Source organism: Ammospiza nelsoni, chromosome 1 (assembly GCF_027579445.1).
Source record: "Ammospiza nelsoni isolate bAmmNel1 chromosome 1, bAmmNel1.pri, whole genome shotgun sequence".
Classification (NCBI taxonomy): Eukaryota; Metazoa; Chordata; class Aves; order Passeriformes; family Passerellidae; genus Ammospiza; species Ammospiza nelsoni.
Window position 1 is genome coordinate 5,035,992 of NC_080633.1, and position 25,049 is coordinate 5,061,040.

The window sequence follows — 25,049 nt, forward strand, 5'->3', positions numbered from 1 at the left end:
TGTGCCAGCCTTGGCTTCCCTCCACCCCTGCATTCCCTGGCTCCATCTTCTCCTGCTCTTCCCAAACCTTCACCCACTACTGACCAGCAGCAAGCAGGGAAGAGAAGCCCAGGAAGAGTCAGAGTTGGGGAGGGTTTGCTGGCAGCTGCCACCACTCACAGCTGCAGGCACAGGGAGCCCAGCCCTGGGATGACGCTCCCAAGCAAGGGACACCACGTCAGGATGTGCTGCTCCTCTGAGCCCTGGCAGAAACACCAGGCTCAGGACAGGAGAAAGAGAGAAACCTGCTGGAAATTTCTCTCTCTGGTCCTGTCAAGGGGAGTTGTGAGCAGATGGATTAAATCTTCCTTTCTTCTTTTCCCTGCAAGCCTCCCTCCTCTCCTTGCTGATCTTTCTGAGCATGGATTTCTACATTTTGATTTGAGGCAAATTTAGGGTACTTTTTAACTAATAAGCAAGACAGAACCTATTTTCTAGCTCTAAAGCAGCTGGCATGATGCACATAGATAAATTTTCTTCCTCTTCTCAAAACAGAGCAGGTTTCATCCATCCTAATTCCTGCAGTGCTCCTGGTCTGGAGAGAGCTGGCAGGCACATGAAACCATGGCTCAGCAGCCTGGTTTTCCATGAAAAAAAACAGTAAAATAAAGCTTCTAGTAAATGTTTCTATTGAGATGGTGATGCTGGAATAGGGCTGTTAAATATTTTTTGGATACTGTTCTGAAACATGTATTTCTTCAAAGTAAATAAAAACAGCCCTCAGTTATCTGAAAATCCAGAACCCCAAAAATTTTCTTTTTTCAGTCCAAGTTCCCTTGGGCTTTTGCTGGCCACCAAAAAACTGGAAGAGGATTTCCACTGAAAAAGTTTATGGGAAAGAAAAAAAAAAAAAAAAAAAAAAAGAAAATATTGACTTTGCATAAGGTTTTTCAGGGACATGGCATGAAGACATTTTCTGCCCAGCAGAAGCAAAAATAGCTAAATCTCCCCCAGAACATTTCCTCCAATGTGCTTGTGCCAATTACATACAGCTTTATTACTTTCCACTGCTGTTTACATGGCAGAGTCAGCAGAAAAACATGAGACATCTCAGAAACACAGAGAACATGACCCTGTACTACCTTTTAGTATAAAGACACTTTAAATCTCCTTTTAAATGCGGTTTCAAGAGAAAAGCTGAACTGAATTAAGATCCTCTTTTGATAGCAACCACTTTGATGACAGCAGAAGGAAAACACTGAAATGCCTTGTGACTGCAAGGGAAGAAGTTTCTCCTGCAGAATTCCCAGCCTCTTAGGATGCCTTTTGACTATGCACCAAGTTCAGGGAAATCCCCACTGCAGGAAAACAAAACACAGCCTCATGTCTGTCTGTCTGTCTGTCTGTTCCCTGATGCTGGGTGTTATGCTCCATTTGAGATGCTGCTCTCCCTTTCAGCTTGCTGGAGTTTCTGCCCAGTTGCTGGATTGCCCAGTTCTGACTTGGGAGGTCAAAAATGCATCTGCTGAACTGTGAGCATCCCCCAAGCAGAGCTGCAGCAGCTTCCTACAGACCCCAGATAACCAAAAGAGAGGAGTTAGAAAGATAAAGAGAGACAACAACCTTCTGTTGTCATGCTGAGGGCTTGCTGAAACCTCCTGGCAACACTGATGGCTTACATGGAAAAAGAAACAGGTATGGCTGATACTTGGGTTGGTTACTTTTGCCACCTGACCATGTAAAAGTGCCAAGGATTCAGAGTTTGGCACATCAGCTCCTGAAAATCCCAATATTAGCACACTCTGCATGGCACAGCTGGTGCTGCCCAGTGCTCCTCTTCTGCTACCCTGAACAAAGCAGCACATTGTGTCCATCCCTTCACTCTGCTCTTCAAGCATTCCCTCAAAATCCATTTGTACCTCAGGCTCTCACCCTTGCACAGCTGAAATCTCACCCTCTGTCTGCCTTGCCTTGGCTCAGGGCATTAATGAGGCAGTGACACCTCACAGTCAGTGGTGCAGAGCTGGTCAGGAACCAGCAGCCCCAAAACAGGAAGGACAGGCCAAAGCATGGAAATAAAAGTTGGTAGCAAAAGCTTAACTTTGCAAGAATCCATCTTCCCACTAGCACAACTACACATGGAATCAACCCTGCCCATCATGCTCAGGCTCACAGGTCAGTGACAGCTCCCAGTGCCACAGCTCTTTGCTCATTAACAGCCTAACATGTACCAAAATAAAAAAAAAGGGCAGCAGAGAAGTTTTGCTCAAGAACATTTTCTGCTGAGACTCTGTGCTTTATGCGTGCATTTCATCTAGTGACTCTGCCAAACTCTCAAAAACCATGTGAGCTAGGAAAAAACCCCAAATCAATAGAAAAAGACAAGCCTGGTACATCCAAACACCAGGCTCAAGGAGAGCCCTTGCACATGTGCCACCCAGCCTTGGCATCAGTGGAGAGCTGATGCACAAGGGCTATGCTGGACCTACCCTAGAGAAACATTTTCTATACATCTTGTCTGAGGTGCAGCAAACCACAGGATTTGTTATCAGCACAGGCTATGAAACAGAGAAGGGGGGAGTCCTTGGAGAAAAACACTCTTTTGTTGCACAGAGAGTTTGGAAGTGTTTACTGCCATATAAGTACAGAGGATCTTTAGAGGATGAAGTATTTCTCCATGTGTATTTCTGAAGGAGGGCCCCACTTTATTCAAGGCTGGCAAGTACTTGCATGAAAATTATAAAGATCTGTAGAAATTCCCCTATAACCTGCACCCAGAGACACAGCAGAGAACATTCACTGTGTGAAAAAGTCATTCATCCTGCCTGTAGGCTGGAATATGAATAATTCTGCTCCTGCTATCCAGTCCTACATACTGCTTTACCAGCTCTGCACAGGGTGCCCTGCTCTCTACAAAATCTTCCAAAGTTCTTCACACAAAAAATCCTATAGACAGCTGACCAACAGGATTTCAAAGAGCTCAGAGCACTTTAGAAAGCAAGGAAAGCATAAACTCAAGCCCAGAAAACCAAAGAGAAAAACACACAAGGCTACAAACAAACTCCAGTCCCTGCAGGGCTGCAAGAGCAGATCAGGTGTTTGCCAGCCTGGTTTCAGGGGTTGCAGGTACCTGCTTCCAGCACCTCTGAAGGAAAGGGATGCTCCCCCTTCCTCTGGAATGCCACCACTGCACACATGCCCCTGAGAAACCCCAGAAACAGCTCCCACAGATGTCATTTCACCCACAAGAACACACTGGTGGCACACAGACATTATTTGGTCTTTATGTGGTGGAGCTGGTCCCAGCCCAGGAGCTAAGGAGCCTGAGCCCACTCAGCAACAATATCCTGCCACCTGAGAAAGGGGGACAGAAACTCAGAGACCAAGAGATAAACCTCATCAAGAGATAAACCTCAGTGGAATCAAACTGACTGTAAATTTTTATCACTGCATTTCCCACCCCCAAATGACAGCCCCGGTTCCCCATTCTCTTCACTTGTGTGCTCAGAGTGACTCTGCTCAGCACAGCCTCCAGAGCCTCTCTTGCTCAGGCTGAGGATGAGCACTGGGTCACTCTGGGGGACATCAGGGTGGCCATCCAGGCTGGGGTTGTGACAAAGAAAGAGGGAGAGGGTGGTGGCCAGGCTGAAGCAGCACAGAGCTCCCCAGGGAGTGCTGAGTCTCACTGACCTGTGGAATATTTGCGCGTCCTCTCAGAGTCTTTGTACAGGGATCCCATGATATCACCCATGGATCTGGAGATCCTCATCTCATGCTGCTTGCTGTTGTTGGGCTGCAGGAGCTGGTGATAATACAAAGGGAATGATCAGAATTGGCCAGAGCCCTGTGGACACACCATGTGAAACCCTGCATTTGGCTCCCTGTGACCCTATTACCCAAGAACTAAGAAAAAAAAAAAAAAAAAAGGGAAAAAAAGAGGACATGCACGTAATCTAGAGTGATCCAAAAACCATTCACAAACAATTCACATCTGCTAATAAAACAGTCTAGTAAGATTAAGCTCTCACAGATAATGGCAAATACAGATATTTGACATAAAAGACCATTCCTGCACTCCATTATCTCCAGATAGGTACAGAGACTGATCACTGGACTGAAAACATTGCAATCCCAAAATCAGCACCTCTCCTCTGTGCTCCCTAGACTCCAGTGGCAGCTGAGGCACTGCAGAGGTTCCTCTGCACCAGGGCAGAGGAACAGAGAGGGGAAGGTCAGGGAAAACAGGTAAGGGAAGAGCAAAGGAAAGCATATCCAGCTGGTAACCTGGTAGTGGTCAGGTTTTACTAAGATCCTAAGACCACACATTACAGTGAACTGTGATTTTATGGTAATTTGATGTATGACCTCAGAACTGTGTGCTCTCACACACAGGAGCATGGCCACATGCTGCAGGACCTGCTCCCAAGGTCAGGCAGGGATTCACCTGGCTCCTCTGCTCCCAGCAGCTGACTTGCAGTACTGCTGTGCTCCCACAAATTGCCCTGTTTCCACCCAAGGTTTAGGAAACCCCAACTCAAGGCTTAGTTTCCCCTGTGTTTCCTTAGTTTCCCTCTGCACCCTGCACTTCCCAAGCCTCTCAAAAGGAGTGGAGAAGCTCCAAGGGCTGTGAGTACCCACACAAGAATGGGGATAAGTGAGTTTCAAGACTCCCAATCTCTCCAGTACTTCTAGGAAATAAAAAGAAGAAACAAGAGTTGCAACATCTACAAATCCCTTGCTCTACAGCCCGTGCTTGGGGCAGCACGACATGTGCTTTGGCAAGACACTCTGTGCAAGCAAGGTCAGGCTAACAGGCTTAACTGCAAAATCACTGAGCTCAGGAAAAAACTAATAAGTAAATAAAGATGGAAAAAACCCAGACAGTTCTGCATGAGACTGAAGGATCCTCCAGTTTGCTCTCCCAGCTTTTAGCACGGCTGCAGCATGAGGAGGGAACAGTCCCCAGGCTGCTACCCAGCATGGCAAGGGCCAGGGCATCACCCTGAACACAGAGGAGAGGTGAAAAGGAATGGTGGCAGCATCTCTAAAAGGAAAGAAAGCAAGCACAAGGAGTCCTCTCAGCTTTGAGGGTTAGCCTGGTGTTTAACCCTTCACAGGATGCAGGAGCCAGAGGGAGCTGAGCTCAGCCTCTGGGCTGCTATCACAGGAACATTTCTGAGCAGCTGAGCCAGAGCAGGGCTGACCCCTCTCACAACCAGCCTGCCCTCTGCTCTGCACCATCAGGAGACTCCTCTCCACTCCCCAGCAGAATAACAAGGCATCTCAGGCTGCACACAAAGGAGCAGAGAGGGTGAAGGGCTCACGTTCGCTTTCTTTGGAGCGCTCACAAGGATCCGCAGGCTCTTCAGGGAAGGGCTCAGCTCCAACTGTTCCATGGCTTTGTCCAAATCTTCCTGGGATTTCAGTGGCATCAGGAGCTGGAAGGGATTAAACAAACACCACAGGATGGCAATGTCACACTTTTGGGTAAACAGGAGGCAGATTCCTACAGGGAGCAGCCTGGGAATCAGGGGATGAGGGAGGAACCCAAGGAAGTGATGGAAAACGGGGCCCCCCTGCCCTCCAGCTTGCTGAGCTCTAATATTTTCTTCCAATACCTCATTTACCAAGGAACAGATGCAGAAAAAACTCACAACAAACAACATCTGCAAGGAGAAAGCCTAAAGGTCACACCAGCAATCCAGTGTGGGAAAAGGAGAGGGCTGGGATGAAACCTTGGGCTTGCTGCCTGCTGCTCTGGAGCTGCTCTGATTCTGCAGCAGGACCTGCTGCTAGCCAGCCCCAAAACAACCCCACACATTATTGCTGGGCTGATGGTCCAATTCTAATTCTGCAGCAGGACCTGCTGCTACCCAGCCCCAAAACAACCCCACATTGGGCTGATGGTCCAATTCTAATTCTGCAGAAAGGATCTGCTGCTACCCAGCCCCAAAACAACCCCACAGGTTCTTGCTGAGCTGATGCTCATGCAGTGGTGCTCCAAGACACCAATGAGTTGTACCCAAGGATTTACTCTGGCAGATGCTTTGTGCCCTGCCCCACTGCTGCAGCCTGTATTCCTGCACACTGACACAGCTCCCTAGTGTCTGGCCATCAGGTGAAACCAGGGAACATCCCACAAATAAAAGCCTTTTTTCTTTTGATGTGAAAGGTGTGCATTGCTCTCCTTCCAAGAACCACTTCTTTCACTCCCAGCAGAACAAATTCAGCTTCTGAATTTTACAAATTCTGAATTTGTAAGAACAGAGAACTACACAGTGCTGTGTCTGTCAGGCAGCAAAAAGTGCTGATGTTTTCCTGGGAAATGGCAGAGTATGGCCCTCATACCTCCACGGGGAATGTGACCCTCCCAACCTTGCTGTGTGGTGTACCATGTCCTGCAGACAGCCTGCAAAGCCTCCAACACCCAACACAGCTGCACTTCAGAGGAGCTCTGTGGCCTTCTGCTGCCCTGGGCTAAGATTAAAAGCACAACTTCTTGCCCCTCATTCCAGGATATTCTGCCTAATCTCACAGCAAACAGGCCTCAGCCTCTGCAGGCTGCCTGGGGCACTGGATCCAGCACAGCACATGTTATTCTCATGCCTGTGCCAAAGTACACTGTAACTGCACTGACCAAAGGCACCGAGCAGCCACAGCTCCCAGCAGGCTCTCACTGGGAGCCACAGCTTCCCAGAACTCCTGAAAGGTGGCTCAGCCCTCTGGGTGATCAGAGCTCCTGCCACCAGCCACAGCAAACCAACCTCAGAGCAGCTGCCACACAAGGTGACACTCACAAGCCAAATGGGACAGCCTGTTTGATCCCAGGGTGTTGCCAAGGGTTTGGCTGGTGGCCTGCAGGCAAATACAGCTCAGACTGGGAGCTCCTGGCCTTGTGGCCAAAAACCCCAGAGATATCTGGGGTACAGCTCAGACTGTGAGCTCCTGTGGCCAAGAACCCCAGGGATACCCTGGGGTACAGCTCAGACTGTGAGCTCCTGGCCTTGGGGCCAAGAACCCCAGATATCCTGGGGTACAGCTCAGACTGTGAGCTCCTGGCCTTGGGGCCAAGAACCCCAGGGATACCCTGGGGTACAGCTCAGACTGTGTGCTCCTGGCCTTGGGGCCAAGAACCCCAGATATCCTGGGGTGCACTGGGAAGAGCCCTTGCAGCAGGTCAGGGAAGGATCCTGCCCCTCTCCCAGCCCTGTGAGGCACATCTGGAGTGCAGTGCCCAGCTCTGGACTCCAGAGAGTCAGAGGAGCTCCTGCAGCAGGGCCAGCTGAGGCTGCAGGGAGATGAAGGGATTGGAGCATCTCTCTTATGAGGGAAGGCTGAAGGAGCTGGAGCTGTTCAGGCTCAAGAAGAGATGCTGAGAGGGGTCCCCACCCCTGTCTGTGCCTGTCTGCAGGGAGGGCTCAGAGCAGGCACCAGGCCCAGCAATGGCACAGGAGGAATGGGCAGGAATGATCCCAGAAGTTCCCCCTGGACATGAGGCAGAATTTCTTCCCTGTGCAGTGACCAAACCCTGAACAGATTGCCCAGAGAGGCTGTGGGGTCTCCCTCCCTGGGGATATTCCAGAGCCATCCAGACACAATCCTGTGCTTTTCTCTCTTCTTGTCCCTGCTTAATAAGGGAGATTGGACCAGATGACCCTCTGCGGTGCCTTCCAACCTGACCCATTCTGTGATCCTGTGATTTCCTCTCATCCTTCACTCATATTTGAGTGAACAACCTGCATTCCCCACAGATATCAAAGATGGTACTGATATGTCTCCTAAGCGCAGTGCTCAGCCTGCTCCCTTAAGCAGCAGAGGTGGAAAGATTCCCTTGGGGCACTGCTCAGCCCTCCTGAGGTTCACAAAGGCTCTGCCTCAGGCAGACCAGGCTCCTCCTCTACACACCCCCAGACAGAGCTGAGAATGGTGGAGAGCTGCTCTCCCTTGCTTCACCACCAAGCAGAATTTGAGCCCCACCGCTCACCCATCCCTTCCCTGAGCTCCTCACAAGTGTTCAGAGCAATCCCCCAGCTGCTGCTCCGAACAGAATGTTCTGTAGGTCACTGCATCTCCCTCCAACATAACAACATGAACATGTTTGCATGCCTCCTTCAGAGGAGCCAAAAACATCAGGGAGAAATTGCCCTCTTGTAAAAGGGACTGGAGCCAGTATTTAGCTTGGCTTTACCTATTACCCACATCTGGCAAGAAAATTCTGCTCCATTTGGCTTCCAGACTGTGGCACATGTGGATATCAGGAACAGGTATCTGCTGGGCATGAAACTCAAAACAGAACTCATGCAGACCATGGAAGTAACTGCCAGTGGATTTCCAGAAACTGGGTTTATTTGATCTAAAGATTAAGTAGCTGTGATTAACAGCAAAGTTTACCTACATAAAAGTTGCACAAACAGAGCTTATTGGATTTTTTTCTTGCTTTTAAATAATATCCTCCCCTGGAGCCTGATGTTTTAGTGGGGGACTTGATGGTCTCTCTAGTGCAGGATGAAAAAGTGAGGGCAAAGGCTGAGGTTTCACCAACTAGAGCAGCACTGTCAGACCTCACTCTGTAAGACACCACAGAAAACCAAAGAATTGTAGGAAACAGGGTTGGGGAAAAATCTGAGAGGTCAATTAGTTCATCTTCCTGCCCAATGCAGGACCAACTGGCACCAACAATGCTCGACAAATGTTTGTTAAATGTGCTTTTATCTGCTCCCTTCCCCCATAACGGTGCCTCTGCCATTTCCCCAGGCTTTAACTCCCCCTAAGCTCCCAGAATGATGTTGAGGGGCAGCCTTGGAGGTCAGAAGAGAAGAGGTGGCACATTGTTCAGTGAACTTCTGCCCAAGGTCACACCACAAGCTGTGTCTGTGCTGCCGCTGGCCAGGCCAGGCTTTGCTGCTCATCCTCAGAAAGATGAGCCCAGCCTAGAACTGACACAGCCATGCCCCATGGGGGACACCCATGGCCAGGCCCTGCTGTTATCTGCAGCAGCCCCAGGCTGCTGATTCCATGGTCCCACCAGGATGTGATTCATGTGTGCCCCTGCTCCACCCAGCTGGCATGCTCATCCCACTGAGCCTGGCCCCAGGACACCTCCTCCACCAGGACAGGGATTGCCACTCACTGAGATTCTGCAGGGCCCTGCTGACCTCAGTCTGAATCTGCTCTACAAGGTGCCACTGCAAGAGAGGGGTCTGATGGCAGCAAAGAATTAATGCCCACCTCCCCTGGAGCATAAAGGCAGGGTGAAATATTTAACTGCAATGAGTCTGTGGTCATGTTCCATCTGAAACCTGCAGTCATGACACCCAAAACCCTGACCCAGGAGCCAGACCCTGGGGCGTCACCACGTGTGCACGTAGGCTATGCCCTCAAAGGAAAAAGACTTTCATTTGTGGGATGTTCCCTGGTTTATTGTGTTTCCAGAACAACAACCCTGAGTTACTGCTCCTCACACATCTTCCCAAAGCTGTGGGTTCTCATGAGGTGGAACTTTTAAGTGTAAAAGCACGGCCCTAAGGAATCAAGAGTACCCAAAGGCCTGCTCATGGCCCTGCAATGTGCTGTGCACATGCCCAGAAAGGAGGTCTCTAACATGGGATAAAATGCATTATTGAAGCTTCTGTTTGCTGTTGTTGGAAAGAAATCCTCTTCCAGTGGGAAGAAACCTGGAATGGAATGAGTCATTCCTGGAGAATTCAATGGCAGGCTTTTCCCAGGAGGCTGTCAAAGAATGCCCAAGATTAGAAACCTGACGGCATTCAATGGCAAAACCCAGTGGACACTTTGGTATCATGAGGTACCTATTGTAAAAGAATAGGAATTCTCTTTGTGGAGCAAATCTCTATTGAAACAGAAGGGAGAAAATAATAAATGGGGGGGGGGGGGGAAGAAGAAAGGTCTCTTCAAGACCTCTCTCTCCATTCATACTTTAATCAAGTCTCATCTGCAATTAATACTTGAACAAGCCAGCTGCCAGGGCAGATCCAAAAGGATTTAAAAGCCCACCTCTTTGCCATTTGGCCCTCTCCTCCTTCCCAAAAGCCAAACCCACCCTGGGAGCCCAGTGGCTGCAGATGCCTCACAGCAAAACACAGCACACCAAAAGAGATGCCAAGGATTTCCCCCTTCTGCTAACAGCCCTCAGCAGGACCCTCCTTCCACACACACTGCTGGGCTCAAAAGTGGGAAAAACACAGAGGCCTATGTGATGAATGATGGAGGAGAAAGCCCTCCTAGCCTTAAAATGCAAGGCTTGCACAGGGAGGGTTTCTTGGCTGCTTTCATGTGGCCACAGGGGCTGCTGGAGGAATGCTCAGTGATGCACATTTCAGTGCAGACCCAGCCACAAGAACGTGCTCGTCGTGCTGGGGGTTTGGGTGAGACAAATCAGGGCTGGAGAAAAGAACACTGTGAGCAGCACTGTCCCTCCTGCTCTGCACTTCACGCTCCTGCAACTGCCCCCAGGTGGGGAGGCTGCACATCCCTGATGGAGTGAGGGGGAAAGACAATGTTCCTCACTTGGAGTCATTTTGACAAAGGAAAGTCCGGCCTTGGAGGCTGAGAATGTATCTGAGCTGTGTTCAGACAACAGCTCTTGTGCACTCACTAGCTGGGAATCACAAAATAAGGTTATTTTTCTTCACATCCAAGTAAAACACAAAATCAGGGCCTTCAGAACAAACCACTGCTCAATTCTGAAGCTGACAGCAGGCACCCCGAAAGCAGAGAGGAGAAGAGTACCTCATTGTTCACACAGAACAAGTCCATCGTCTGCCCAAAAGCGTCCGTGACCTTCTGCACCACCTCCTTGAACCTGACTGGTCTTGGAAACTGGATAATCCTGTACACACAAACAAATACAACATTCTCAGTTTAGCAGTTGCATACTGGAATTTGGGGTTTGACTGACAGAACAGAAGAAAGGACTTGTGTTCCATCACAAAGCATGAAGACTGCTCCTTGCCTTTACTCTCACAGAAATGCTGCTCCTCTGCTGTGCCCAAGAGGGGACCTGACAACTCTGCAAGAATATCTACCAAAAATCTTTGGGCAGCTCCTCTGCTCCTCCCTCCAATGTGAGTACAGGTGGGAAAAAAAGAAGTCCAGAAGAGTTCCACTGGAGAAAATCCAAATCAGGCAATGGTCAGTGATTTATCATCTGTTTTCAGCAAGAAGCTCTGAATAGGAAGTGGGGACTCATCCTGTGTCTCTCCTGTACCATCACACACACACCTCTATAGGTACTCACAACAGGTACAGTCTAACCCTAAAATAACACTACTTCAATTTTCTTTGGCTTCAACACGCACCTTGGACCATCAGCCTGTGTCCTGCCCTGTCCCAGTCACCAAGCAGAGGTGATTCCATGAAAATGTCAAGCAGGGAAGGGCGGACAAGCTTTAACTCCCAGCCCTATTTTTATGGGACCCATGCCCAAAATCTGGTTATCTTAAGTAAGTGTCATGGACTGCTAATCAAAGGACACATTTCTGTAGAGTTCCAGCTCCTCTGTGGTTCAGCAGGACTCAAGAATTAACAAGAGAAAAGGATCCAAGTGTGTGCACCCAATGTCCCTGGTAAAAGAGGCATTTAATGATTTCCAGCTTGGAACCATTCTGTCTGCCTGCAAATCCCAGAAGCTTCTTGAGGCAAATGGGATGATGAGGCAGGGCTCTTGCTTATAAAAGTGCAGCTGATTTTAGGGGAATGAATCCTGCTGTGAGCTCAGCTGCAGCTGGCTGAAGTCAGCAGGACAGTGTTGGGTGGAAAAGGTAATTTTTCCCTGTGTTCACAGGGGACTGGAGTAGGTACCTACCTTTTCTCTCCTTCATATTCAAACTTGATCCTGACATTTCGTTGCTGAAAGAAAAAGCAGAGAATGGTGAGAATGGTCCCAAAGTGCATCCTGGACTGACCCATAGACCTAAAGCTGATAGGAATTCTCAGGGAGACTCTCCTAACTCTGTAAGAGTTTATCTGGTTTACTTAGGCCAAGCTGCCTGGTGGATTCACAGCCTTTGGGGACACTCCACATTGCTGAGGAATGTGCTTGCCAAAAAATAAGTTCTTCTGTAAGCAAGAAGACACTCACCTCTACAACTGTTAGTTTTAATAAAACTAATTAATAAAGCTGAAAATTGATCTGAACTCTTGGGAGCAAGGCACTATTATCAGAGGCCAATATGGCAAGTGTCTGATGCCTGTCCACCTTCAATGCTCCCCATGGTTTCAGCCCAGTACTTTTCTGCTGGAAACCCAAAATCCAAAGCTCAGAGGATGTTTACTAGAATACAGGAATACTTGGGGTGAAGAATTAAGAAGTAAAAGCAAGCATTCTCTAATGGAAGTGAAGACAATCTAAAATTTTAAAGCCAACAGTGCTGGGATGGTTGAAGGGCTGGTTGCTATTTTGTTGGGACCGACAAAACGCAAAGTGTGTCAGGCCCAACACACAATGCACAGCCAATGCCCCCCCTGAACTGACCCATTGCTTTGGTTGAAGGGCTGGTTGCTATTTTGTGAGGACCTATAAAATGCAAAGTGTGTCAGGCCCAATACAAAATGCAGCAAATGCCCCCCCCCCCGAACTGACCCACTGCTCACCTCAAGAGAAACCACAAAATTTGCCCAAGGAAGAGCCAGTGGAATCACAGGCACACTGAGCACACAGCTGTGCAGGAACCAGTAAAAACCACTTCTCCCATCCTCTATTTGTGCATATTTAGCAGCAATCAAGACCACAAGGAGCTTTTTCATTCCTTCAGCTTCTCAGGCCAAGTCTGAGCCAAGCATCCCTCTAGCATCCCTTCGATCATTCCAGGACTTTCTGACGGTCTCCAACACAGATCAAACCCCTCTTTACTCCCCAGACCAGGTCTAGTCAGCCCACTTAACCAGCATTTTCCTCCCCACAGTGCCCACTAGCCTCCTCAAACAGCTCTCTTCCCATGCAGAGAGGAGTGCTGGCCACCTCCCTCCGAGGTGTAACCCCAGGGAGGGCTCGGTCCCATCTCGCAGGGATAACTCCCAGCTGGGTGGGTGACAGCCCTTCCTGAGCACAGCACTTATCTCTGGGCCTGGGCTGCCAGTGTGTGAAGGCACACTTTCCATCCTCTCAGAGGGAAAGCAGAGCTGCAGTGGAACAGCTTTGTTCCCAATGAGGAAAAGGAGCTGGAGCGGCGCCCTCGCGTTTGTTATTCAACCGACAGCTCCTCGAGTTCTGCAAACACCCACTGAAATTCAGGAAGTCCAGGCTGGAGGCAGTTCTGTTGAAAAGCTTAAACAGATTCAGGGTAAACAGGCTGGATCACCCAAAATGCATCCCTGTTATCTCTGCTCGTGGCATTTTCTGTGCTTCCGGAAGGGCTGGGAAGAGCCAGTGCTGGGACAGTCACCAATGCGGCACTCCAGCAGTGATACAGGCCTGTGCTAAACAGGCACTTACATCACATCTCTGGCTAGAGCCAGTGCTCCAGACCCACAAAATCTGGAGAGTCTCCAGGTTCATTGCCAGAACCAGGCCCAACTTGTAAAAACACCAGATTAATTCTAAACCAGTCCGAAATTGCAAAGGAGAAGAGATGATCATAACCAACCTAGTGCTGAAGGTTCAAATCATTCTGGAGAGACAGGCAAATACAGGTGAGATTGGGACCTTGGATTATTTGGGCTGGAAAAGAAAAGATACAGGCTCTTTCATGCCAATTTTTATTTCCACGTGCCTCTCTGAGCAGGCCTGGCTGGTTTATTCCTCCTGAATGCTGGCAATAAATCGGCCAGTATAACACCACAAAACCTTTCTCTAAAGAAAGAGAGATTAAAAAAAAAGAAAAAAATCAGGGCAAGGAACTTTCGAGGCTTCTCCTTACAAAGAGCAGGACGTGGAAGGGGAAGAGCTCACACAGCTCTGGCCTCACTGCAGGAAACCTTTCAAAACACAGGTTTCACTTTCAGCACAGCCCCAAACACTGCACGGAGCTGGGATGCAGCACACACTGCCTTGGTTGTGCTGAGCAGCACAGATTTCACAGACAAACAAGTTTTGAAAAACAGCTTGTGGCTGGAAAATGTCAGAACACTTGTCTAAAGCTCCAGAGAGAGAAGAAAATGAAAAAAAATGAGCCACGACCCTGCTGCATCCTTTTCTTCTACATCAACAACAAGGCTGATGTGCCGTGGCCCGGCGCCAGCAGAAGGACGCCAGCTGCCCCACACTGCTCTGCTCTGCCTCTGAGCAGAGCTACAAACACACTGCCTGCAACAGGGAAATGAAAACCCACTTCATTTCTTAATTAGATAACATTTTTCTTTAATATGAAACACAATAACCTCTTGCCTCCCTCCAAGAAACCAAGACCTTTAGTTCACAAGCATTTGGAAGAGGGATAAATTCATATTTATCAGTCTGAGAAGTTGATTACAGTTTAATTTTTCAGGCTTCCCTTGGCTTGCTCATGTTTTTGACCTACAGCTCAAGCTGAATTCATCACTGCTATCAGCAACAAATACTTTTTTCCTTTTTTAAAGAAAAAAAAAAAAGTGGGCAGTGCCCAAAGTACTAGGAAATCTCAGGGGATGCAAAGCACTTCCTAAATGCTGGAGCAGGCTGTGATTTTTTACACCCATGGAAGTGTGGTTTGCAGCAACTGGTTTAAGATTACACAGGGAGCACTGCCAAGTGCTGGAGCAAAACCTGTGTGAGTCTGCACCCAACACCTCAAATTAACAATCAGGGGAAATGCAGGACCAGCACCTTCCACATCAGGAACTCAACACAGCGTGCAAACGTTGAGCAGAAAGAGGTGTGTGTGGTGGAAGCTGCTGGGTCCTACTCACTTTTGCAATTTTGTGAAGAATGTGACTCCCCTTGCACAATCCAGGTTGAATTATTCACTGTCCCTGCCATCAGGTGTCACATGAGGTCAAGGGCAGCCCTGCTCTCCTTCAATCAAGAGGTCCTCAGTGGGTGTAGGAGAACAAGCTGAGACAGCCAAAGGCTTGTGTTAAATACAGTGCAGGAGAGGGGTAAGAACAGCCACAGGCACCAGCCTTAAACCCTGGCAGAACATTTAAACAGTACTTTACCTGAGCTCTGGCAGAGCATTTAAACAATATTTTCACCAGCACTGTGAGAGCTCAGGCAGGTAATGGAGCAAACAAGGGAAACTGAGGCACAAAGGAAGGGTTTTGGTTAAGGGTGTGAAGAGAAAGCCCAGCCTGGGGAGGAGAAGGCTCCATGGAGACCTTCTTGCAACATTTCAATATATAAAAGAGGCTTTATAAAATGGAGAGATACTTTTTACCAGGTCCTGTAGCGACTGGATGAAGGCAACAGTTTTCAACATCAAGAGGCTAGATTGAGGCTGGATAAAAGGAAGAAATTTTCTACCACTGGGTTGCTGATACACTGGCACAGGTTGCCAGAAAAGCTGTGGGTGCTCCATCCCTGGACGTGTTCAAGGCCAGGCTGGATTGAGCAATGTGATCTAGTCCACAGCAGACAGCCTGGCCTTTAAAACCCTTCCCAGCTCAAACCATTCCGTGGTTCACTCTCTGGGGCAGCACAGGGGTAGAGGGAAGCACAGAATGAAGGTGTTTGCCCCTGGGCTGTGAGCACTGAGCAGTTTTACCTCTCTGTGTGTGTTTCACAGAGGAGCCCACGGCCCCGCTGGCGCCTGCAGACCCCGCTGCGACACAAACAAAACCAGCGACAGCTCTGACAGGAAATACCACAGCCATTCCCTTCGTTTCTACAATAATTTCTCCTCCAAAATACTTGTGCTGGCATTTCCTCCAGCCCTGCAAACAAATGGGATTTTACTCCTTCTTGCCATATTCCTCCAAAAGGAAAAAGCAAAGCCGCTGCGGTGGCCACAGAGCCATCACCATCCTTCCAGTCTTTCCTTGAGGTATTTTTGGCTCTTTCCTCAAAATTTTGGATTTTACAGAGAAAAGACCACAACTGCCAAGCTTCAGAGAAGGAATTCAGAGGGGAGAAAGGGGGCAACTGCTTTTGCCTTTTGGCTGAGGTCCACGTACCCCAGCAGGCCGGGCCAAGCTTGGCCCTCAGAGCTGGAGCAACAGCCCTGTGTGCTGGTTTAGATTAAGGAAAACGTTGGAAAAAAATGGAAAAAGTGTTTCCAAACGAGGTGAATCATGATCTTATACAGAGATCCCTGAAGAGCTGACTGCTGTTTGCAATAAAAGCACACACGGAGAGCAGGAAAACAAGCAGCTAGTCCTAAAATGGAAGCGGCCCTGGAGGAGCAGAAGATGCTGAGCACTCTCTCTGCGGAACAGCCAGGAGGTTGCTCAAATTGGGGTACAGATCTAAGCTGAGCCTGTGGAGAAGGCTGTCTAATGGCAGAGGCAGGCCCTGCACCTCCATGCCTGTCTGTGTCACTGAAAAAACTAAAACTGCCACTCTGGAAAATCCCAAACTAGCTCAAACTCAAAGATTCCCCCTGTCACGTCCTCTCCTCCTCCTAAACTCTGCTGCCATCAGAAACAGTGCTCTGTCCAGACCCCACTTCTGTGGCTTGTTTTAGACCTGCTCCTGTCAAACCTAACCAGAGCACAGCTTTGCCCATGCTGAGACATCACTAGGATGGGGCCTTTAGAGCACTTCTTCCCCCCAAACCCACAGCTGCCTCCCAAACCAACTGGGACAAAGCCTCTGACTTCAGCATTAACCCTTCTGTGGTCAGGAAGGCAGGAAAAATCATCGCAAGGGGCCTCCTATTCCCTTTGGTGCTGCTCATTCCAGCCTTGCTCATACCCACCCAGAAGATTTCGGGCACTTTGCCTCAGTTTCCCGCCTGAGTAACACAGGGGCAATGAAAAACACTCACTTTTGTGGGTGTATTTCATTGCCCACACAGGGACAATGAAATATACCCACTTTTGCATGCCACAGCGTAATCAGAGGGTTTGTTTTCACTTCTGTCATTTTCTACTCGCTGGATTAGGAAACAATGAGAAAACCCTGCAGAACCGCGCTCGAGTCACTCCCTTTGCACAAAGCCACAAAGCAGTGGGATTCCTCCTCGACTCCTGGCTCTGGCTGAGAGGAATCAGCACCACAGGGCCAGGCTGGGGGGACTCCTACACTTCCCCAAGGTGCAGCTCGTTTGCATCAGCCCAGCCCTCAGTTCTTACACACCAGACAGCTGGAGCGCAGCCCCGACCACAGGAGATGAGTAACGCACGGCACTGGGAATTATCTGCACAGAACCCCCCCCCACTGGGTTATTCAGCAATCAGACAGAAAGCAGTTTGTCTGGCACTGCCCCTTCATCATTGCAGGGGGAGAAGGCACAATATATCCCAGTCCCTCCGGATCCTTGCAACTTTTTTTCCTCTGAAAGCACCTGAGCAGCTCAGAGGACAGTGATGATGTCTAGAAGGTTCACTGCTGCCTGTTGCAGACATTTCTGTTTCAGACAGCAGCAGAAATCACAGGCTTCAAAGTGTTTATCTAAAGCCACCCACCTGGCAGGGAATAGCCTTTTTCCAGCTGGATTTCTGACTGGTATCACCCTCTTCACACCCAAGTCAGCTCCATGTGCAGACATGGGAAAGCCTCTTAAATCCTTGGGACTCCACTGCCTCTGCCATCTCCAGCCAAGGCTTTCCCAGTCAGTGATTTGCCCCCTTGTTTCTGCTCCCTAGGTGGGGAAATCCCTGCAGATCCCCTCATAGAGACTCCCATCTTCCCCCGTCCACACCAAATCCTCCAGGTGATAAAGCCCAACATCTTTGTAGGCTGCTCAAAAACCCACAGAGAGCCCTACAGAATGAGCTGCATTTTACTGGAGTTACCAGCAAGCCTTGTCTTGCATCCAGCTTGCCAAGGAGAACAGTCCAGAGGTAATTTACTAAAAGAATGACTTTTAGGACAGTGTGACATTTGATGTACATGGGGAAACATTTCCTACAAACATTTAATTGCCGTGGGAGAACTTTCCATGGTGATTAAGGTGGCAGAGGAACTGCTGGCTGTCACTGGCTGTGACAGAGGCCCACTGACAAGCAGCTTCATACTGCCAGTTGCCAAGTGCTATTTATAGAAATGAATGGATGTGCACATAAATAGATCCAAAATAAATGCTAATTTAATTGCTCTTTTCTCCCTCCATCCTTTTGTTCAGGATTTCCTAATTATTCGGGGTTTCCCTTCTTATTCCACTCGTCTTTTTCCTTAATGAACACAACGCTGATCTTCATTCTCCTGTTTCCTTCTTCCCCTCTTCAGACACATTTCTATGAGCAAACTCCCTTGTTCAGTCTGAGAGACAGCCTGGAAGGGCTCCTTCCAGCCATGCCAGAGGATGCACAAGGAATAACAGAGTTATCCTATAACAGAATCACTCTGTTATTAAAGGAGGAACAGAGGAATACCAGTGCAGAAGCTGCACCAGGAATAATGTCAGAAGGATCCCTCTGCTCCCAAAGAACAGCTCTGCTTTACCTCACACAGGGAAAGAAAAGGGTTTACATGGCTGTCCCTATAATTCCCACAAGGCAGAGAGGCAGGACACAAGGCAGTGGCTGCCACACCTGACCAGGATTCAGGGAATTCCAGCTCAGGCATCACATCTGCTGCCAGCTACCTGGGAATTCAAGGGAGGAAAATAAGCCACCCTGTTCTGTTCTGATTTCCAGCCAGCTCTGCCACGAGGCACTGCACATTCAGAAACTCAGCCTTTACCCTAAACTCATTTGTGAGGGAAGAAAACTAAGAAAAGAAAGATTTTTATGAAATTTGCCAAAGGATGTTCATTTCTTAAGATGAACTGAAGCAAAACTATTGATATTTTGGGAAAGAAACATTTTGGAGCACACACAACCACAGGCTGTTTTCTTGTGTGGCCCAGGCCTACGAGGAATACAATCTGGCAGGATTCAATCTTCAACTTGTGTCAAGAGAGCACTGAGGAAGCCCTCCAGGAGACAGGAATGAGATAGCACTTCAGTTGTGCTTCTCTGTGTACCAAAAACTGCTGCAAGCCACAGAGAACTGCCTAGCTAGCCAAGACATTCTTGTTGTGAACTCTGTCTTCCAGTGGAAATTTGGAACACTGACCAAAGGATTCCCATGCCTCAGAAAAAACATTTTTCCACAGAAAAAGAAATATTATTTTATTAATCTACTAACTGAACTCCCAAACCAAGTAGTTCAATGTGAGCACGTTGCTGCAGGGCCTCATGAGAGGCACCATCAATTAGATGACCAAGAGGACATTTTATCACCAAAATGGCCCTGTACCTCATTTACCTCGCAAGAAGGGAACTATGCAGGGCATCCTTCAGCCCAGCTGCCCAACCTAATCACAGGATTAGGTAAACAATTAAAATCACAGGATTAGGCAAGCAATAAAAAGGGAAAACCAAGTACCAAAGGAACAGCAAGCATGACAACAGCACCTCCAAAGCAATCTCTTCCCCACATCTATTTCTGCCCTAAAAAAACAATGAAAATAAAACCCTAAAAGTGACCCAAACAAGCTGATTAAACTGAGCTAGAAACATGAACCAAGTTCTCACTAATTCCACCTCCTCTGGCCGCTCCCCACCTCCCGCAGTGCCGCGAGCCAGACGTGTTCCAGCCAGTCCAATTCAGTGAGGCAACAACTGAACATCCTCCAACGCCCTGCACCTCCTGGGACCTGCTGGTCTGACCCCTCAGCTCCGGATGTGTGGGGAGAGCAGGATCCTCACCATCCTCATCTCCTCCATCAGGGAGTTCTGGGCAACCCTGAGCATGCAGCTCCACTCGTGGATAAAAAGAAAAATCATAAAGGAGGAAGTGTTTTTCCAAGCATCAGTGCTCTAATGAGAAGGAAAGTTTGATTCTTATATAGTAAAATATAATAAAATTCCTGTAATAAAATTAAATAAAACTGGCAGCTGATATCAGAACACGGCATACCTCCATGGGTGACTCATTAATGAAGATGCAGAGTGGATGGGCAGTGGGTGTGGATTTGATTGCACAATGCCACCTTCATGCAGATAAGAATTCAATCAATGAAAACTACCATTTTCCTTATTTTTGATTAATTATCTGGTTAACTGTGTATGTGCTGCATTAACAGACCAGGTCTCAAAAACAACAGCAGGTATTTTCCCCCATGGTGCAAAACAAATGTTTTAAGAGGAGCCTGAAAAGCTTTGCTACCCTGAAAGCAACTGGAGCTGGCTCCTCACTGTCCCCACCCATCACTGTGCACAAGATGCTGCCCTTGCAGCCATCCAAAGCTGCTCTGGGCTTTCTGCTTCTCCTGCAGCTGCAGGGAGCCAGCCCTGAGTTTCTCTGGTCACTTCTGTAAACATCTTGGACTTTTTTCAGCGTGAGCTGAACACAAACCCAGTGATTCAACTTGGCCAGCTGCTCCTGCCAGGCCACGCTTTGAAACCAGACGTGCGCACGTGTTTTCGTCTGCATGTGGCTGGGGAGCCCACAGGGATTCTGGAAGGGATTTTTCCTCCCTGCACCCAGACTGCTTTGTTTGTAGCACAAGTGACATTAAAACATGCATGACGACAGCAAATGACAATTTGTTTTCTCCCTTGCTAGGCACCCAGCAGTTGTAGTGTTGATTGCAATCTCATTCTAAACCATAGCACTAGAGGTGGAATTCCATGTGGATTTCTGGCCATGCTTCTCCAGCAGCTCCCCAGTTGTCCCAGTCTTCTTCTCCCTTTTTTCATTGCTATTTTGATAACTCAATTCTTTCTTCACAACTTTCATGTTCTCATATTATTTGCTCCATAGACAAACATGCTATTAAATCCACTTCAGCTATTGTATCAATGTCAGCAAATAACTTCTGACCTTGCTCAAGGGACAATGTTTTCTGCTCACCAAAACAACTCTGAATGCGCAACATGGCCAAAATGTTTAGGAGCATAAAGATAAACAGCAGTAATTCATAATTAAATACTTTATATAAGAATGACATTATTCCTCCCCAAAGAGCCTGGGTGTCTACAGCTCAGAATTGGCAGTCTGTCTTTCAAATATCTGAAGCAAAATGTGCACGTAATAAATCTCGTATTTCATTAACGCTGTCAATAGAAAACAATTGACTTATCCAAGCCCTAAAGCTGCACAGCCTGAAACAAGTTCTTCTACTTTCAGAGCTAAACAACAGCTGCAAGTGCCTTGAGGTGAGACTTGACATTTAAACCCAGTTTCAGGTCTTGTTGTTAAATTTGTGAATAATTTGGGGCATAACCCTTCTCTGCTCCTCTGCGATATAGGGATGCCTATAACTTCCTTTCAGCTCTTCTAACAGAGGCCATAAACTTTGTAGATTGGTAAAATGCTAATTTTGGTAAAATGATAATTTCTGATGTGCTGAGCACTTGTTAACTTCAGTTCTAACATTTAAACTCTGCTGAGCCAGCATGGCAAGCATCATGCCCTCCTCTGCGGTCTGCTGGAGTTTGGGGTGGCCTGAAGGAGCAAAGCCATACCTGTTTGTTGGAGTGGACACTGTTTTTATTCCTGTTGTTGTCCAGCAGCCCCCCACACTTGCCCAACGCTGCCAAATCCTTCATAATAGAGTTCAGAGCTTCTTCTTCATCTGCAAGAAAAGAAGAGACAACTGAAGCGTGGAAAGCAACCCTGCCCTCGGATGTGCAGAGTGAAAATACAGCACTGCAAATACAAACTTTCAACACAAATGGATCAAAAGACACAATGCCAAGCTTCTCCTGTTAAGAGAGGCATTCCAAGACCACACCACAGTCTCTCCCAGCCCAGTCTGTCTTGAAAACACAGGTTCCTTCATCACAGGTGAGACAGAGAAGGAGATCTCATTGTCCCCTGCAAGAAAGCTGCAGAAGGACTCTCAATCAGGACACGCACAAAAGAAAATGCCATTAAAATGAAAAAGGGCAGGTTTAGATTAGATATTAAAAATAAATTTCCCCCTGTGAGGGTGGTGAGGCCTTGGCACAGTTGTCCAGAGAAGCTGTGGCTGCCCCATCCCTGGACATGTGCAAGGCCAGGTTGGATGGGGCTTGGAGGAACCTGGGCTAGAGAAGGGTGTCCTTGTCCTTTCTCCCTCTTCATTGAAGGTGCTCAAGAGCCACAGCTGACCTTCCAAACCAGGAGCAGTGAGAAACCAGGGGAGAGGGCAAGGAATCCATGAGAACAGAGAGAAACTCAGCAGTGCTCGGAGAAGACACTGAGAGCCCTCGTGGGATTTCTGATTTCTGCAGTAACAGGAGAACTCTGAGGAACCATTGGCTTTGAAACCAATCTCCTCTTTTCCAACACTTCAGCATCTGTGGTTGTGGCCTCTTGAAGCAGCTGTGAAGTGTTAAAGGCAAAATACCAAGCACAAGAAGCAAGAACCCTGTCAGGACCTAGGGCAGGGCACACTGGTGGGAGGGTGTGAGAGCCCATTGCTCACCCATGCTCGTGCCACAGTCAAGGCAAATGTTAGGCACATGCAGAAATTACTGCAAAAAATATGAATACAGCTACAAATCTTGTCTAAAAATTTCTGTCTCCAGGGACAGAACCACCCCTAAGCCAGGCCAGCCTGCAGATTTAACTCAAAGTCCACAAATATGTGAAAAATGACAAAAACCATATGAAATCAGACAGGACTGGACCCAAACACTGAGGATCTCTCCCCAGGGAGGTGTATGTCCTGGATCCTCCTGCTCAGATATAATACCATCTCCTCCTGTTCTGCTCCTCCTGCTGGGTTCTGTGAGCAATGAAGCTACAAAAAAACTCAGATATGTGAGAAAAAGAATTCTTGTGCATGCTCTGCTCCCAGGGTATATTAAAGAAATCAGGGGAAAAACTGGGGGAAAAGGTTTAAAATCCAGCCTCACATTTCAGAGCTCAGAAATGAGCTCCAATGCCTACACCAAACTCTTAGGAAAAAGCCAATATTTTCCTGTAGGCAATGTGTGTATACATATTTAATATATAAACATATATCTGTATATCAATATTAAAAATATTACTGATAAAATAATCAAATTCATACATAAGTACATGAAAATGTAATCCCTTTTGCCTCCCACATTATATATATAAAAGTACAGATATGTTTTTCCAAAAGGAGTGGCAGGGAGCACAACCTGAAGTGCTAAAAACTCAAGAAAAAGATAATTTTCAGTTCAAGTTCAGGAAAAAAAAAACCACCAAACCAACAACAACAAATAAACACATCAAGAATGTCCCCAAAGTCTGGGTTTGGGGTGGTTTTTTTTTTTTGTTGTTGTTGGCTTGTTTTGGTTTTTTTTAAAGGACCTCTGGGACAAGCATAGTTTTCCACAGAAATTTTGTAGTAGGAAAATACCCAACACAAAAAAAAAGAAAAAAGAAGGAAAAAAAGGCTTTTTTTTTTTTTTCCCTCGTTGTTGGGGGGGAGAGAACAGGGGGAGGGATGAGCTAAAACAAACCCACAAAAACAAAGCCCCCTTACACCACCCTCCAGGAATTTTCCACCAAAGCTTTAATCTCTACAGTGCCCCTCACCCTCTTTTTTTTTTCTCTCTCTTTTTTTCCAACGAGTGACAACAAAAGTTTCCTGCACTTCCTGACACAAAACACAATCCGTAGTGTCATGGGCCAGCAGGGCCAGCAGGCAGAGACAGAGTCAAATCACCCAATAATTCCCCATCCCTCTCCCACCTCCAAACCCCCCTGGCAGCATCTTCCAGGACAGGAATCTCTGCTCAACCCACCTGGTTTATATCACATTGTCTTCCTCCTCTATCTACACAGCAATCCTGCCAAAACTTTATTGTAACAGACTTCTGAGTCCACCAAACTCAGGTTTAAAAATTCCTGGTGCTACAAACCCAGTCCATGATACAAAAAATTGCACCAAACACAGGTTTAAAAATTCCTGGTGCTGCAAACCCCGTCACATTTCTTAGAAAGGCTAAAATTCTCTGCCAGAAGTGACTTTTTGCATCTCTCCAAGCACAGCAAAGCAAGGAGAATCCACTCACTTTCAGTAACTGCTTAAATTCAGCTGGTTTCAGAAATACCCAAACATCAAATGAATAGAATAAGTGGTGTAAAACTGAGCTCCAGCTGCCCTGAATCAGGTACTGAAGAAAAAAAAAGGAAAGAGAAGCTATTTCTTGTATTTGACTGTCAAATCAGCATTTTCCTTCCTTTATCTACTAAGAAACCAAAGCAAAAGAGCATTCTGAAAAGCATCTGAGGATTTTTACTTACAAAATATGAGTGTTGATTATCAAAAAACTAAAATCCACTTCCATGACATCACTGCTGCAAAATAAGATAACTTCTTCCTATCCAAGCAGGAAAGGTTGCTTTCTGCTGCTGGAGGGTGAAAAACGACTTAAGCACAAGCAGAAATACAATATCTCCTTCAAATAATGTATTTCTATGTGCTTAAGTATTTACCATCTGCTTTTAGCAGTGTGTTTTTACTCCAAGAGAGCTGTGATTTCAGGGAGGCAATGACCAAAACCTCAATGACGGCTCAAAACAAAACCCCCCACACCAGGCTCTGAAGCAACTTCTGAGCAGCAGCAGCAGCAGCACAATTTGCATCATCTCTTGCAAAACCCACACTTCCCAGCCTCTCCAGGCCAGCTCTGCTCAGGGACTGATCCTTTCCAGCCTGAGCCTCCTGCCCATCCTAATGACTGCTCCTGGGGTCTCCCAGCTGACTCCCAAGAAGGGTGGAGGACTTTGTTCCATGGAAAGATGCAGCCAGCTCAGCCAGTGCAGTCAAAATTCAAACAAGCACTGAAGTGAGCTGGATAATTAAATCCAAATGGCACTCCCAAGCCTTTCCAGCAAAAGGGGTGTCACAGGCTGCTCCTGCTCTCTTTGGCTGGGTTTGAGTCAGGACAGAGTGAAGGATGGATGGCTCTCCCAGGGACAGAATGCCAATTGTCAGGAATTGGGAAAATCCTCTTCTCCTGATCCAGCCCTGGCAGGACCCAAATATTCTCCAGCCTTGTGAGAAGGCAACACAGCCAACACCTCCCCAGGCTGTGCCATGGCTCCAGAACAGAACATCTGTGAGTTGCACAACACTGATGAA

At 47.6% G+C, this 25,049-nt stretch overlaps 1 protein-coding gene across 2 annotated transcripts in view; it reads right to left on the reverse strand.

The window, feature by feature from the left end:
- LOC132081293 (mitogen-activated protein kinase kinase kinase 3-like) overlaps window positions 1–25,049 on the reverse strand; it is an 83,356-nt gene that overhangs the window by 23,048 nt on the left and 35,259 nt on the right. Inside the window, exons 3-7 of one of the 2 annotated variants that reach the window (XM_059484924.1) lie at window positions 21,469–21,578; window positions 11,804–11,847; window positions 10,729–10,828; window positions 5,328–5,417; window positions 3,670–3,781 (exon numbers count right to left, since the gene is read on the reverse strand). In XM_059484924.1, coding sequence (XP_059340907.1) covers window positions 3,670–3,781; window positions 5,328–5,417; window positions 10,729–10,828; window positions 11,804–11,847; window positions 21,469–21,578 — 456 coding nt within the window. Of the gene's footprint in view, window positions 1–3,669; window positions 3,782–5,303; window positions 5,418–10,728; window positions 10,829–11,803; window positions 11,848–21,468; window positions 21,579–25,049 lie in introns of both variants that reach the window. The other variant, XM_059484915.1, reaches the window with a different exon arrangement.